Source organism: Lepidochelys kempii, chromosome 6 (genome assembly GCF_965140285.1).
Source record: "Lepidochelys kempii isolate rLepKem1 chromosome 6, rLepKem1.hap1, whole genome shotgun sequence".
NCBI classification, from domain to species: Eukaryota; Metazoa; Chordata; order Testudines; family Cheloniidae; genus Lepidochelys; species Lepidochelys kempii.
Window position 1 is genome coordinate 4341785 of NC_136385.1, and position 15027 is coordinate 4356811.

The 15027-nt window shown below is 42.4% G+C and overlaps 1 protein-coding gene across 1 annotated transcript; it reads right to left on the reverse strand.

Moving 5' to 3' along the window:
- Positions 1-13656: 13656 nt before the first annotated feature.
- LOC144930698 (olfactory receptor 8U9-like) lies at positions 13657-14595 on the reverse strand. Its single transcript, XM_078853479.1, has one exon. The coding sequence runs from the start codon at positions 14593-14595 to the stop codon at positions 13657-13659; it is 939 nt and encodes a 312-aa protein (XP_078709605.1).
- Positions 14596-15027: the final 432 nt, after the last annotated feature.

Sequence of the window (15027 nt, forward strand, 5' to 3'; positions counted from 1 at the left end):
GCCCGTGCCTGACAGTCCTGGTCTAGCCACAGAACGGAGGAACTTTATTGCCGGCACAAAGATTCTTAAGTTTGGGGAGAGTCGTGACATTCAAACAGTGACAACAGGCTTAGGGCATAGTACAATCTGTGCTGGCACCATAGATGGATTAAGGTCTCCCAGGGCCTTAGGCCAGAGCAAGTGGGGGAGCCCCAGCACCGGAAACAATGGCTCCACCCCACCCCTTCCTCCTAAAGTCCCACCCATGGTCCCATCCCATTCTGCTCCTTCTCCCTGAGGCTCCTCCAATGTCCCCGCCCTATTCTGCCCCTTCCTCCACAGCCCTGCCCCCTTCTGGCTCCTTTCTACGCCAGCCCCACTTCAGCCCCAAAACCTGAGAAGCTCTCTGCCCCAACCACAGCCTCAGGGCCACCACAAGTAGTGAGAGCTCTTCCAGCCCTGGGGCAGTGGTGGGGCAGATTTTCCAGGGGCCCTAAACTGGCCTGGGCCCTTAGGCATGAGCCATGCGGTAATCCCTCCGTGCTGGCAACAACAAAGTCATTGCATTGCAGTGTAATGTCTCAGTAGTATCGGACTTGCAGCACTGAAGACATTCCATGCTGTGAAGTTCAAAGATGTAATCCTTGGGCTCACAAGACCATAAAGCCTGGATCAAAGAATTCATATTGATAGGCAATTAAAAATTAAATATACCATCATCATTATTCATAGTTACTAGAAAAATGACTCATGGATTAATTCACCCTTTGGACTCATTTCTTCTGTCTTTTTTATCTTGTTATCGAGTGAACACTTATATTAGCATTTCTGATGGGGCCTAATAATATTTTTGTGTTTCAAAGAAATCTACAAATAATTATATGTTTAACATATTGGTTTAATTTGTCAAATAAGTGTACAAAATTTGAGGTCATATCCAATTTTTATGCATGGGGAGAATGAAAAAAACTGATACCAACAAAATATCTAAATAAATTCTTATAATTTTTGTAACAACACATTAATGTATTAATATTGGTATTTGTTATGATCTTGCAGTTCTGTGATGTAACATGGTTCTTCTCGGGAAAGTTTTCTGCTATTATTGTACATCAAAATATTTCTGTTAGAGGGTCTGATCTTAATCCCATTTAATTCAGTAGCAAAGCTCCCAAAGAATTTAAATAGGGGAGGATTGGATGCCTATCTTGGATGGTGCCAAACTTGTTGTAATGTCCTATTATCTGGTTTTTGTATGATTCTTATATAATGAAATATAATGTGGTGTTTGAACAGTCTTGTCCTAATAATTACAATTTGTGATATTAAAATGGTTAAAAATAAAATTTCCCCTCTCTGGTTTCTCTCCATCATCACAATAATGAATAGCTATTAAATGAATACTTAATCACTTCACTCTTTGGACACAAAGTTGCTCTCTGCTCTTAACTCCCTTTCATTTAAATGTGATCATTTCCAGAATAAGATACAGTGGTTGACTTAAAATATTCCTTTTGGATGTATCAGTATTATCAGTTTAAGCAGAAATATCCTCATTAAATTATAAGGACTATCTCCCAAACCATTACTCTCTCTGGAAATGGAAGGAACTTTTCCAGTGTTCCTATTGCACTAGATCATGTGAGACTCAGGTCTGATATATTTCCCTGTGGAATTTACTATCATAAGATATCATTGAGGCAGGATTGAAAAAGGAAGGGACATTTTATGGTTAAAACAATATCCAGATTTATAATAAAGGTTAAAAAAATAGGAGGAGTATTTTTGGCACCTTCAAGACTAACAAATTTATTTGGGCATAAGCTTTCAGGGACAGATATAAAGCATATTCATTAGAGCAGAAACCAACCTCTAACCTGTGGGTGTTAGGAAGAAACATTCTACAAACAATTGTGAGAGGGATGGGCAACGAGAAGAAGGTTATCCTGACCCGATAGATATTTTGTGGACATTCTAGCCAGAATATAGGTAATGGCCCCTGCTATGAGTCATCAATGTATGCAAGGGCATGTGAACAGCTCATATGACACTGGTCTCCATCTTGTGCCTGTACTTTTCCACGAACTGTCCTGGGTGCTTTGTTTGGGACAATGAAGTTCCTCCACACTTCAGAAGCTGTAAAAGGGGGAAGTGACATCATCACTTGGCTTCACTCCCCCCACAGCTGGAAACCTGGAAAGATGGCTAGAGGACAAAGACTTTGACTGGGGAAGTGGCCCCAGGCGGGAAACGAGGAATTCCAGCCAGTGTGGAAGATTGGTGAGCTGTTTGTCCCATCACGGTGAGACACTGATTGATTCAAATCCTGTCTAGGTTATAGAACGTAGATTGTGATTTCTTTTTATTTCTTATGTAATCTACTTTAATCTGTACACTTATTACTTATAATCACTTAAAATCTATCTTTCAGTAGTTAATAAACCTGTTTTATGTTTTTTACCTAAAACAGTGTGTTGTTTGAAGTGGAAAGGGAAATCTGCTAAGGAACAGGAGGGGCTGGTGCATTGTCCTCTCCACATTGAGGGAGGGTGGATGGGGTAATAACTTACACTGGTCAGGCTTCTGACCAGGGCAGGACAATACAGGTCTGGGATCCTAGACTGGAGAGCAAGAGGGAACTGACTGAAGCCTATTGTTGGTTCGTAGCAGCTGGCAAAACCATTCATGTAACTCAGCTGGGTGTGTCCCTGCCTGTGAATGTTTGTGTCGGTGCAAGACCAGTTGCATTATTACAATATGAAAGGGAGCTCGGGTTGGTAAGACAGAGAGCTTAGTGGTGCCCCAGTTCCAGGTTGCACCCCGGGAACGCCTGTCACAGTCATGCCTCAGGGATTAGGGACCCCAGTGCTCATAAAGAAGCAGGATAATCCACAGTATGCATCCGATGAAGTGAGCTGTAGCTCACAAAAGCTTATGCTCAAATAAATTGGTTATTCTTTGAGGTGCCACAAGTACTCCTTTTCTTTTTGCAAATACAGACTAACACGGCTGTTACTCTGAAACAAGGATACTCTCTGATGCTGATAGCAACTGTATGCTGATAGAAATGCTTTGGAGGCAGAATGCAAATGTGTTCCTGTTTGATATAGGTCTGAAACATTGGAGTTCTATCTATCTGCCAATCATCTTTTGTTTTCTTTTAACATCTTCTACCCTTTCTAATTTTGGGTTGATTTTTTCTTGTTTGAGTAAAACATTTTTTTTTTTGGTATTTTATTCGGTTGAAAGGTCAGGAATTATATGCTGATGCAGACCAATTTGGGATTTAGTTTTCACACAGCTGAGTGGGGAAAAACAGTCATGTTTAAAGAGTGCTGATAGGGGGAAAACATATCTTCTCTTTTTGAAAACGAGTGCATGATGTTTTGTTTTAAACTTGTACAAAATGTTTTGAGTGAACATTCTTACGTTTTCTGGGCATAAAAGGATCACCTCTGAAGCTTGTTCCTGCAAAATCCCATAAGAACAGAATAAACATAAGAATGACCATATTGGGTAAGACCAGTGGTCCATCTAGCCCAGTATTCTGTCTCCTGACAGTGGCCAATGCCAGGTGCTTCAGTGGGAATGTACAGAACAGGTAATCATTAAGGGATCCATCCCGTTGCCCATCCCTCTCTCAATGTGACTGATTTTCCATTGCCTTGCAGCTTGTATAGTCTTGTACACCTTTGCATCATAAGGCCCTGATCCAAAGCCCACTGAAGTCAATGGAAAGATTACTATTTACTTCAGCAGAGTTTGAATCAGCACTTCATATGGCACAGTTGTTCGAGACAGCAGAAGATGCTCAGCAGTGCAGAATCAGGCACCTTGGAACTAGAACTGGTAAAAACAGAAATGTAAAACAATTTGATTCAACATTTCAAAGTTTGGGTTTGTAGGTTTCAATACACACTCGTTTTAAATGTTTGGCAAGATATTTTTCTTTTAGCTGTTTCCGTTTTCCTGCTTTCCTCTTTTCTTCAGCCCTCTTCTGAAATTAAAAAGGAAAGACAAAGGGGGTGCAGAGAAGGGGGGGAAAAGAAGAAAACAGGAAACAGTCAAAAAAAAAATACTGGCAAGCAATACTGAAAAAAGATACCATTGAACATTTTGAAAGTGGACACATTTTTAGTGAAAATTATTAGTTTAAGAATATAAAATGGCTATTTTTGACTAAAAAAGATTTTCATCTTTAAAAATGTCTGCCACCTCTAATGGCAAACTTTTCTCCACCAAGAATGAGTCGGAGAGAGAGAAAAGTTTCAGTGTAATTGTCAGCAGTTATAAATTACTAAACAGAACTTGATAAGCTGGCACATGTACTCTTAAGGTGAAATTATTACAGAGAAAACATATTAAAAACAATAAGAGAACCTACACACCTGCTAATGAGCTTACCCCAAATCACCTCCCAAATCCAGCAGGGGCTCTGGTAGGAGTCAGTCTTTCAAACCACACTTAGAGTTTTTCCCTGTGACTACAAGTTCATAAAAGCCTCAGCTCAGAACTCCAGCCCCTGTGAATAGGTCAGTCTGTCCTTTGTACAGCTTGGGCCACTGATCTTCTGCCTTTGAGAACAGGTAGTCAGCAGAAAAAGGCCCACTCTTCAGGCCATAGCTTCAGTAAGCTGGGTTTTTGCATAACTGGAGGTGGGAAATTTGCATTCACCTCTCCTTAAATATTTGCCATGAAATCACTTCACATGTATTGTCCTAAAAGACCTCTCTTGTCTGCCACCTTGTTCAATATGGCGCTTTGATCATCCAGGCCCACATTAATGCATGAGCTTTGTAGATAATGCAATGGACTCCAAAGATATTTAACCTTAATTCAATATCCTTGGAAAACATCTGTCACAAGCACACAACGACTACTTGAAGCCTAATCATCTTTAGATGTGTAATGCCGTGCAGGCATATGGCCTAATAATACTTGGGTGAGCAACACCACACAGGTACGGCTATACAGGCTGGTGACTTCATACACTTTAGGAGAGCAATATGTCACAGGCCCTGCCTGGCAGTTATGAGGGTCCTAATCATTTTAAGTGAGGAATGCTATACAAGAATTGACATAGAGGTTTGTGGCCTAGTAATCTTTAGGTCAGTTATATCTCACAGGTGCTTCCATCTAGGCTAAAGGCCAAATAATATTTAGGAGAACAATACCACACAGACACTCCCATCTAGGCTTAAGGCCTAATAATATTTAGGGGAGAAATACCACACAGCTACTCCCACCTAGGCTCAAGGCCTCACAATATTTAGGACAGCCATAACACATAGGTAACACATAGGCTAGTGTACTAAGGGGGAAACCAAAAGTCATGTTGGAACAGAAAATCAAAACGTTCCCAGTCCAATGACACCAAAACACTTCATTTCAATTGTTTCTTAATGAGTTCTTAACAAGTGTTCATTCTTTATATTTAACAATCTGTTCCACCTTCCATTTAGCTTTGACGCTACGTACCTTTCCCAGACCTGAAGCAGTGCTCTCTGGGAGCTTTGTCTCTTTCACTAACAGAACTTGGTCCAAGAAAAGATATTATCTCACCCATCTAGCCCCTACTATTATTACGGCAGACGATCACATACGACACTCCTTATTATTTAATCCTCAAGATTATGTGACTTTATGCCTGTGCAACATAGTTAGCCTCAAGCCTCTCCAGGAATTTATGCACGAAAAGATGTGTTGGGTCATGAGACTAACCAAACAGCTACTAGGCCTTTGCATCCGATGAAGTGAGCTATAGGTCACGAAAGCTACTACTCAAATAAATTTGTTAGTCTCATAGGTGCCACAAGTCCTCCTTTTCTTTTTGCGGATACAGACTAACACGGCTGCTACTCTGAAACGAGGCCTTTGTGGTGTTTCTAGCCTAAAGACATAAGAATTTTGTAGACAGGGCCATCTTGTGGTGCGTTGCTAACTTTAAGGTGATAAAGCCTGATGTTTGCTCTGTTGTGACACTAAATTATTAAAACTTTTTCCTTCCCAGGCAGTGTCTTTGTGTGAAGTTGGTAGCTTGAAGATTCAAACAGATGCTTGTGAAATACACTGAATTAGTGACAGTGACGTTCCCAACCACTATAAAAGCATATTAGTTTCATTTAGCTAAAAAGATCTTTGGATGTCTTCGGTTTGATCTTTGTTGAACGAGTGAGTCCTTCTTTCACAGGAAAGCCTCATTACACCTGCCCATCGGTGTCTTTGTGGTATTAATGGCTCCAAGGTGACGAAGGCTAATGACTGCAGGGCAGGGTTTGTGAGGTGTCTCGAGCCCAGTAATTGTCAGGTTGTCTGTCTGGCCAGCAGGTTCTGTGTGGGGTTGCTAGCCCCAGAAATATTAGGAATGAGGCCTACATGGCTGTACCTGTGTGATGATTCTGGGCCAAAGATCAGTATGATTTCAGGGTTCTTTGTGCCTGCGACATGTACTCGTCAAAAAACTAGGTCTTAAACGTATAGGAGAATCCATACTGTTGCTAGCCTGGAGACCATCAGCTCTAAAGCCTTCTGGACAGCCTCTGCTGGTTCCTTCACTCGTGCCATTTCTTTAGTGTATCCTGAGGCCTAATAATTTTTAGGTGAGCGACACCACACAGGTACTCCCCTACAGGCTTGAAGCTTTACGAACCTTAGGTGCACTTACCGCACAGTGGTGCCGACTCTCAAAATGCGATCAGTGAATAAGAGACACAGTAATTATGTGGTGTTAGTAACTGAACAATTACCTTATGCCTCTGTATTACACTGGCTTCGTGTGTGTGTGCGTGTATGCACGAATGTACGACCTTCCAGCAGCAGGCTTGGGGAGCAGTAGCAGTCAAGCCATGGATTAAAGTTAAAGGGAATCTCATTCAGCTCAGATAGTATGGTCCTGAGGATGGGCAGAAATGATGCCAGCATGGGCAGGAATGGCGTCCCTAACCCTCTGTTTGCCAGAAGCTGGGAACGGGTGACAGGAGATGGATCACTTGAGATGACCTGTTCTGTTCATTCCCTCTGGGGCACCTGGCATTGGCCACTGATGCAAGACAGGAGACTGGGCTAGATGGACCTTTGGTTTGACCCAGTCTGGCCATTCTTATGTTGACCTGTTTTTATTGTGCCAAAGACCTCATTGTGACCCTTTGTGGATAATCAAGATGCCCTCATGGCTCATTACACTTCTTGCAAGAAACCATTCAGAATGACGTGGGCATATCCTGGGCCAACATGGGCACAACAACACTGCAGATAATAATAATAGTTATTAATAATTAAAAGGCCTGATACTCTTTGGGTCAGCAATGCCACACTGGTACTGTCCTGCAGGCATCCGGGCCTAATAACCTTTAGGAAAACCACAGAACAGATTTCATCCTTCAGCTATGAATCCAGCACCACATCATCACTGTATTATATACAAATAAAAATGACACTACTTAAGCTAGCATCACCCCACACAGAAATAGCATTGAAGGCCTTATATCTGAAAGTCTTTGAGTTAACATCACTTTTTAAAATTTATTTATTCATTTATTTATTTAATAGGGAGAGGGATAGCTCTGTAGTTTGAGCATTGGCTTGCTAAACCCAGGGTTGTGAGTTCAACCCTTGAGGGGGCCATTTAGGGATCTGGGGCAAAAATTGGGGATTGGTCCTGCTTTGAGCAGGGGGTTGGACTAGACGATCTCCTGAGGTCTCTTCCAACCCTAATCTTCTATGATTCTATGTTGGTAGCAGAAGCTCTCCCGCCGACATAACTACTGTCAGTTATGGAGGTGGTTTTATTAGGCCAACAGGAGAGCTTTCTCACATCAGCACAGAGTGGCTACATGAGCGACCATACAGCGGCGCAGCTGCCTTAGTACATCTGTGCTGCTGTAAGCTCTCTAGTGTAGACATGACCTTAGCCATTGAGAGCAAAGGGATGCCAGTACAATAATTGACAAGAACTGTACAGATATAAGGTGGAGGAGGTAATAGCTTTTCTTGGACCAACTTTTGTTGGTGACAGAGACAAGGCTTTGAGCTGACAAAGAGCTGTTCTTCAGGTCTGGAAAAGTAACTCAGAATATCACAGGTAAATATAAGGTGGAACAGATTGTTTAGTGTAAGTACTTCACACATATTTCAAGGGATAATTCAAGGTGCAAGTGGCCTGTTAACACCCCCCAATCACAGGGAGGAAAGGGGGTGGGAAGACCCACCTCAGCTCCTGACATAAATATAAACGGAAGGTGTCAAGGTTCCTTCCCCACTCTGAACTCAAGCGTACAGATGTGGGGACCTGCATGAAAACCTCCTAAGCTTACTTTTACCAGCTTAGTGAAAACTTCCCCAAGGTACAAACTATTTTACCCTTTGCCCTTGGACTTCCACTGCCACCACCAAACGTTTATCTGGGTTTATTTTTATTAGGAAAGGGTAGTTTGGAAACGTCTTTCCCCCAAAATCCTCCCATCCCTTGCACCCCACTTCCTGGGGAAGGTTTGGTAAAAATCCTCACCAATTTGCATACGTGACCACAGACCCAAACCCTTGGATCTTAAGAACAATACAAAAAAGCATTCACTTCTTCAAAAGAAGAATGTTAATAGAAGTAACAATAAAAAGAATCACCTCTGTAAAATCAGGATGGGTAATACCTTTCAGGATAATTAGATTCAAAACATAGAGAATCCCTCTAGGCAAAACCTTAAGTTACAAAAAGACACACAGACAGGAATATCCATTCCATTCAGCACAACTGAACATTCCATTCAGTCAGCAGTGTGCCCTTGTTGCCAAGAAGGCCAATGGCATTTTGGGATGTATAAGTAGGGGCATTGCCAGCAGATTGAGGGACGTGATTGTTCCCCTCTCTTCGACACTGGTGAGGTCTCCTCTGGAGTACTGTGTCCAGTTTTGGGCCCCACACTACAAGAAGGATGTGGAAAAATTGGAAAGAGTCCAGCGGAGGGCAACAAAAATGATTAGGGGACTGGAACACATGAGTTATGAGGACAGGCTGAGGGAACTGGGGATGTTTAATCTATGGAAGAGAAGAATGAGGGGGGATTTGATAGCTGCTTTCAACGACCTGAAAGGGGGTTGCAAAGAGGATGGCTCTAGACTGTTCTCAGTGGTAGCAGTTGACAGAACAAGGAGTAATGGTCTCCTTGCAGTGAGGGAGATTTAGCTTGGATATTAGGAACGGCTTTTTCACTAGGAGGGTGGTGAAACACTGGAATGTGTTACCTAGGGAGGTGGTGGAATCTCCTTCCTTAGAAGTTTTTAAGGTCAGGCTTGACAAAGCCCTGTCTGAGATGATTTAATTGGGGATCAGTCCTGCTTTAAGCAGGGGGTTGGACTAGATGACCTCCTGAGGTCCCTTCCAACCCTGATATTCTTTGATTCCATGAACTTAATTTCTCAGCCATTTAAAGAAATCCTAGTCTAACGCATATCTAGCTAGATTACTTACTAAGTTCTAAGACTCCATTCCTGTTCTGTCCCCGGCAAAAGCATCACACAGACAGACCCTTTATTTTTCCCTCCCCGCAGCTTTTGAAAGCATCTTGTCTCCTCATTGGTCATTTTGGTCAGCCGCCAGAGAGGTTATCCTAGCTTCTTAACCCTTTACAGGTGAGAGAATTTTTCCTCTGGCCAGGAGGGATTTTGAAGGGCTTTACCCTTCCCTTTATGTTTTGACAGTAGGGTAACCACCTTTCTGTATACAGTACTATAAAATCCCTCTTGGCCAGAGGCACAAAATCTTCTTACCGGTAAAGGGTTAAGAAGCTCAAGTAATGTGGCTGGCACTTGACCATGATGACCAATAAGGGGACAAGATACTTTCAAATCTGGTGTGTGTGGGGGGGGTGCAGATTTGTTCTTTCTGTTCTTTGTGGCTCTTGCTGGAGTCAGATCAAGAAAGCAAGCAATTCAACTCCTATGGAATTAGTAAGCACTAGCAAGGGGATGAATTAGATTATCTTTTGTTCTGGCTTGTGATTTTCTCTGTGTTGAGAGGAAGGTTTATTCCTGGTTATGTTTTTTTTTTCTTTTTGTAACTTTAAGGTTTTGCTTAGAGGAAAATCCTCTGTGTTTTGAATCTGATTGTCCTGTGAAATTATCTTCCATTCTAATTTTACAGAGGTGCTTCTTTTACCTTTTTTCTTTCTAATAAAGTTCTCTGTCCTAAAAAACCCAAGGTTGGTCTGTGGTCATCTTGTTTATTCTCAAGCCTCCCCAGGAAAGGGGGTGTAGGGCTTGGGGATATACTAGGGGGAAGAGAGGGCTCCAAGTGGCCCTCCCTAAATGTTTGTTGAATCACTGGGTGGTGGCAGCATTTACCTAATCGAAGGTACAAGGGAGAATTTGTGCCTTGGGGAAGTTTTAACCTAAGCTGGTAAAAATAAGCTTCGGGGGTCTTTCACATGTGTACCCTAGAGTTCAGAGTGGGGAGGGAACCCTGACAGCTCCTCAAGTTCTTGTGCTCTGACACTTCCCTCAATCAACTCCTTCTTTTAACTATGGCAGCTCCGTGGAAATCATCTCCGTCCTCATTATTTTTCATCCTACATTTTCATCATCATCTCTGTCCTGAGGTTCTTGCTCAGTGAATATCTTGATTAACGTAGTAAAAAGTCAGCAGTGAGGAACTGCAGAACAACAAGGGGACTCGCTAAGCCAATGAGATATAATGTCCTATAGCAACAGACATGGGTACATAACAGATGGAAGGGATAATTAAGTTGTCATGGGATAAGAGGGAAGATCCTTTCATGGATTGAGAACTGGTTAAAAGACAGGGAACAAAGGGTAGAAATAAATGGTAAATTTTCAGAAATGAGAGGGGTAACTGGTGGTGTTCCCCCAGGATCAGTCTGAGGACCAATCCTATTCAACTGATTCATAAATGACCTGGAGAAGGGCGTAAACAGTGAGGTGGCAAAGTTTGCAGATGATACTAAACTGCTCAAGATAGTTAAGACCAAAGCAGACTGTGAAGAACTTCAAAAAGATCTCACAAAACTTGGGCAACAAAATGGCAAATGAAATGTAATGTGGTAAATGTAAAGTAAGGCACATTGGAAAAAATAACCCCAACTATACATACAATATGATTGGGGCTAATTTAACTACAGCTAATCAGGAAAAAGATCTTGGAGTCATCGTGGATAGTTCTCTGAAGACGTTCACACAGTGTGCAGCGGCAGTCAAAAAAGCAAACAGGATGTTAGGAATCATTAAAAGAGGGATAGAGAATAAGATGGAGAATATCTTATTGCCCTTATATAAATCCATGGTACTCCCACATCTTGAATACTGTGTACAGATGTGGTCTCCTCATCTCATAAAAGATACACTGGCATTAGAAAAGGTTCAGAGAAGGGCAACTAAAATCAAAAGGGGTTTGGAACAGGTCCGATATGAGGAGAGATTAAAGGGGCTAGGACTTTTCAGCTAAGAAAAGATGAGACTAAGGGGGGATATGACAGAGGTATATAAATTCATGAGTGGTGTGCAGAAAGTGAATAAGGAAAAGTTATTTCCTTGTTCCCATAACATAAGTATGAGGGGCCACCAAATGAAATTAAAGGGCAGCAGGTTTAAAACAAATAAAAGGAAGTTCTTTTCACACACCTCACAGTCAACCTGTGGAACTCCTTCCCTGAGGAGGTTGTGAAGCCTAGGACTATAACAGGTTTTAAAAGAGAACTGGATAAATTCATGGAGGTTAAGTGCATTAATGGGTATTTGCCAGGATGGGTAAGGAATGTTGTCCTAGCCTCTGTTTGTCAGAGGGTGGAGATGGATGGGAGGAGAGTGATCACTTGATCACTACCTGTTAGGTTGACTCCCTCTGGGGCACCTGGCATTGGCCACTGTTGGTAGACAGGATACTGGGCTGGATGGACCTTTGCTCTGAATCAGTATGGTCATTCTTAATGTTCTTATGTTCTTATAATGGGACATCCATGAGTTTTGGTTTGGGGTATTACATTTCACCTGATGTGGCTTTATTTAAAGATTTAGGGTCACAGGATAGCAGATTCTTTTGGGTAGGAAAGGAATAATTTCATCCATCTCTCCCTGATCCATGGAGGTCGGAGGGTCTGCTGGACTCAGACTCAGCAGACCTAGGTTTATTTTTCTCCTCTGTCACAAAGTGGACAAATCACTTATATTGCCTCATAGGTTGGTACCGCCTTTACAGTGATATCAAGTTTTAAAAAGTCTCTCTCCTTACTCTGATGTGTGGTGGTCTGCTCTGCAGAATTGAAGCAGTGAGATAATTGCTGAGCAATGTGGGTGGGGGATAAAGAGGAAGGATTTTAAGAAAGACAGTTTTGGGGAAAGGGAATGGCTGAAGGTTTTGAGGCTGAGACAAGGTGCCTTTCCCCTTTGCATCACCAGTTCCAATCCAGGGAGGAGGTCAAGATCCGTGAGCCCAGAAAGATGGTGGGTTTTGAAATGGGATACGATTGTTTTCAGCTTTAGGTCACAGATCTTTTTTTCCCACACCCTGTTCAGTGAATGGAACCAACATTCCATGTATGGAAACAGCACCATGGGGAAAGCCAAGGACATTATCTCAGCAGCAGAACAGATGCGGAGATCCATTTTAACTGACTGCACCTCTTTCTCTTTCCACAGCTTTTTCTTTCTTCTAGAAAGCAGGACAGAACATGAGAAAGACGAAGGTTTATTTACCTGTAACTTTATTATAAAATATTATGCTTGCTTCCGGAAGGACTGAAAGAAAGAAATGAAATGAGTTATGGCAACAAATAAATATGAGGTAATATGTACCATTTGTGGTGGATTTGAATAAATTAATAAAGAAGGATGAGATGGAGGAAATGGTGTTCATCTGGTTTATTCAAACCTTTCACTGCATGCAGGCAAGTGTCCTCAATCCTCAGAAAAACTGGAACATTTGTAACTGATTTCTGAGTGTATTAAGCTTAGCTTGAGTGTTTTGTTTTATTTTGCTTTGTTCTGTCTGTTATTACTGAAAACCACTTAAATCCTACTTTTTATACTCAATAAAATCACTTTTGTTTATTTATAAACATAGTGTAAGTAATTGTTGCCAGGGGTGTGTGCAAACAGCTGTGCATATGTCTCTTGCAGGGATATAGAGGGCAAGCATTTGTCATTTTATCCTGTACAAGCTTTATACAGAGTAAAAGAGATTTATTTGGGGTTTAGATCCCATTGGGAGCTGGTTGTCTGTGTATTGGATACAGGTGTCCTGCTGAGCTGGTTTCAGCCTAGATCTGCACCTTTGGGGGCATCACCCAGAGCCCAGGTCTGTGTTGCAGCTGGCTAGTGTTGAGCTTGGCTCAACAAGGCAGGGTTCTGGAGGCCCAGGCTGGAAGGGAAAATGGGCTCAGAGGTCATTTCAGCACATGAGGTGACAGTCATAATGAGGGTCTCTGTGACCGACCCTGACACACTATGGGCTTGGGTTTCCCTCATTTCCTGTGATGCTTCCCGTGTTTTGTTCACTGATCTCAGATGGGGACTGCAGACCTTGTTGGAATACAAAAAAAAAAAAAATAATAATAACAATATAAAAATGAACAAAACTACCATGTGCTCTCCGAAATTATTTTGTAATGAGCTGAGAATTGAATTCACCTGTTTCCTCTCCCCAGCACTAAACCAGTCCTGAATTAAGCAGATTCAAGAACTGGTTAGGAGTTTATTCATTGCTTTCTTCAGGGCGTCCTTCACCTCCGTGTTTCTCAGGCTGTAGATGAGGGGGTTCAACATGGGGATCACCAGCATGTAAAACACTGAGGCCACTTTGTCTGTGTCCATGGAATAGCTGGAGGTGGGACGTAAATACATGAAGAGGAGGGTGCCATAAAACAGGACCACAGTGGTCAAGTGGAAAGTGCAGGTGGAGAAGGCTTTTTGTCGGCCCTCGGCAGAGCGGATCTGCAGGATGGTGGAGGTGATATAGACATAGGAGAGGAGGACAGTCACAAAGCTGATGACTTGAATGCAGCACATTGAAACAAACAGCACAATCTCATTGATGCGGGTGTCAGAACAGGATAGTGCCAGGAGCGGGGGGACATCACAGAAGAAACTATTGATGATGTTGGAGCTGCAGAATGACAGCCGAAATGTAAAATATGTGTTTAACATTGAATCCACCACCCCCACAGTGTACGCCCCAGCCACCAGCTGTTTACAAAGGTGCCTGGACAAGGTGACCATATAGAGCAGCGGGTTACAGATGGCCACATAACGGTCATACGCCATCACAGCCAGCAAGAGGCACTCAACATCTGCAAAAATAATAGAAAGATACATTTGCACTGCGCAGGCAGTGAAAGAAATGCTTTTCCTCTTGGCTAAGAAATTCAACAGCATCTTAGGGGAAATTATCGAGGAAAAGCAGAGGTCACAGAAAGACAAATTCCTGAGAAAAAAGTACATGGGGGTGTGGAGTCGGGGATCAATTGTGATTAATAAGATCATCCCCCCATTCCCCACCAGGGTGAAACCATAAATCAGTAGGAAGACCGCAAACAGGGGGATCTGCAGCTCCGGACGATCTGTCAGTCCTGAGAGAATGAACTCAGTCGCCTCCGAGTGATTTCCTTCTTCCATCTCCTCTCAAGAGTGATCAGACAGCTAGAGAGATGTGGGCAGGTAGATAGTGTCAAAAACCTGTCATTTCTCTGTAATGAAGTAAGTTAAGATAAAAGGAGATCAGTTTCTAACGGATATCAGTATCTGCTCCGGGAAGGGCTTAGTCCACAGAGCCAGATGTTCACAGCTGGTCATTCCAGGTGTTCCATAAAATGGACAAACTGTGCAAATACAATGACAGACAGGTTAATCATGCCACCCCCAAACACTCCTGTTCACTAATCCAAACAGAAAACAATGACTTGTGACCCTGCTATGAGAGAATCAGTCTGAAGGGATTATTCCTAATTTAAGAATTGGTGAGAGTAAAGGAGTTTCAATCTTTTGACCCTCTTTGGGCAAGGGGAGCTCTGTGGCTTGGGATGTCTGTCTGGGGTAAAGTTGCTTACT

What these genes read in the sequence shown, in the direction of transcription:
- LOC144930698 (XM_078853479.1), bottom strand. Translation starts at nt 14,595, where the DNA reads ATGGAAGAAGGAAATCACTCGGAGGCGACTGAGTTCATTCTCTCAGGA.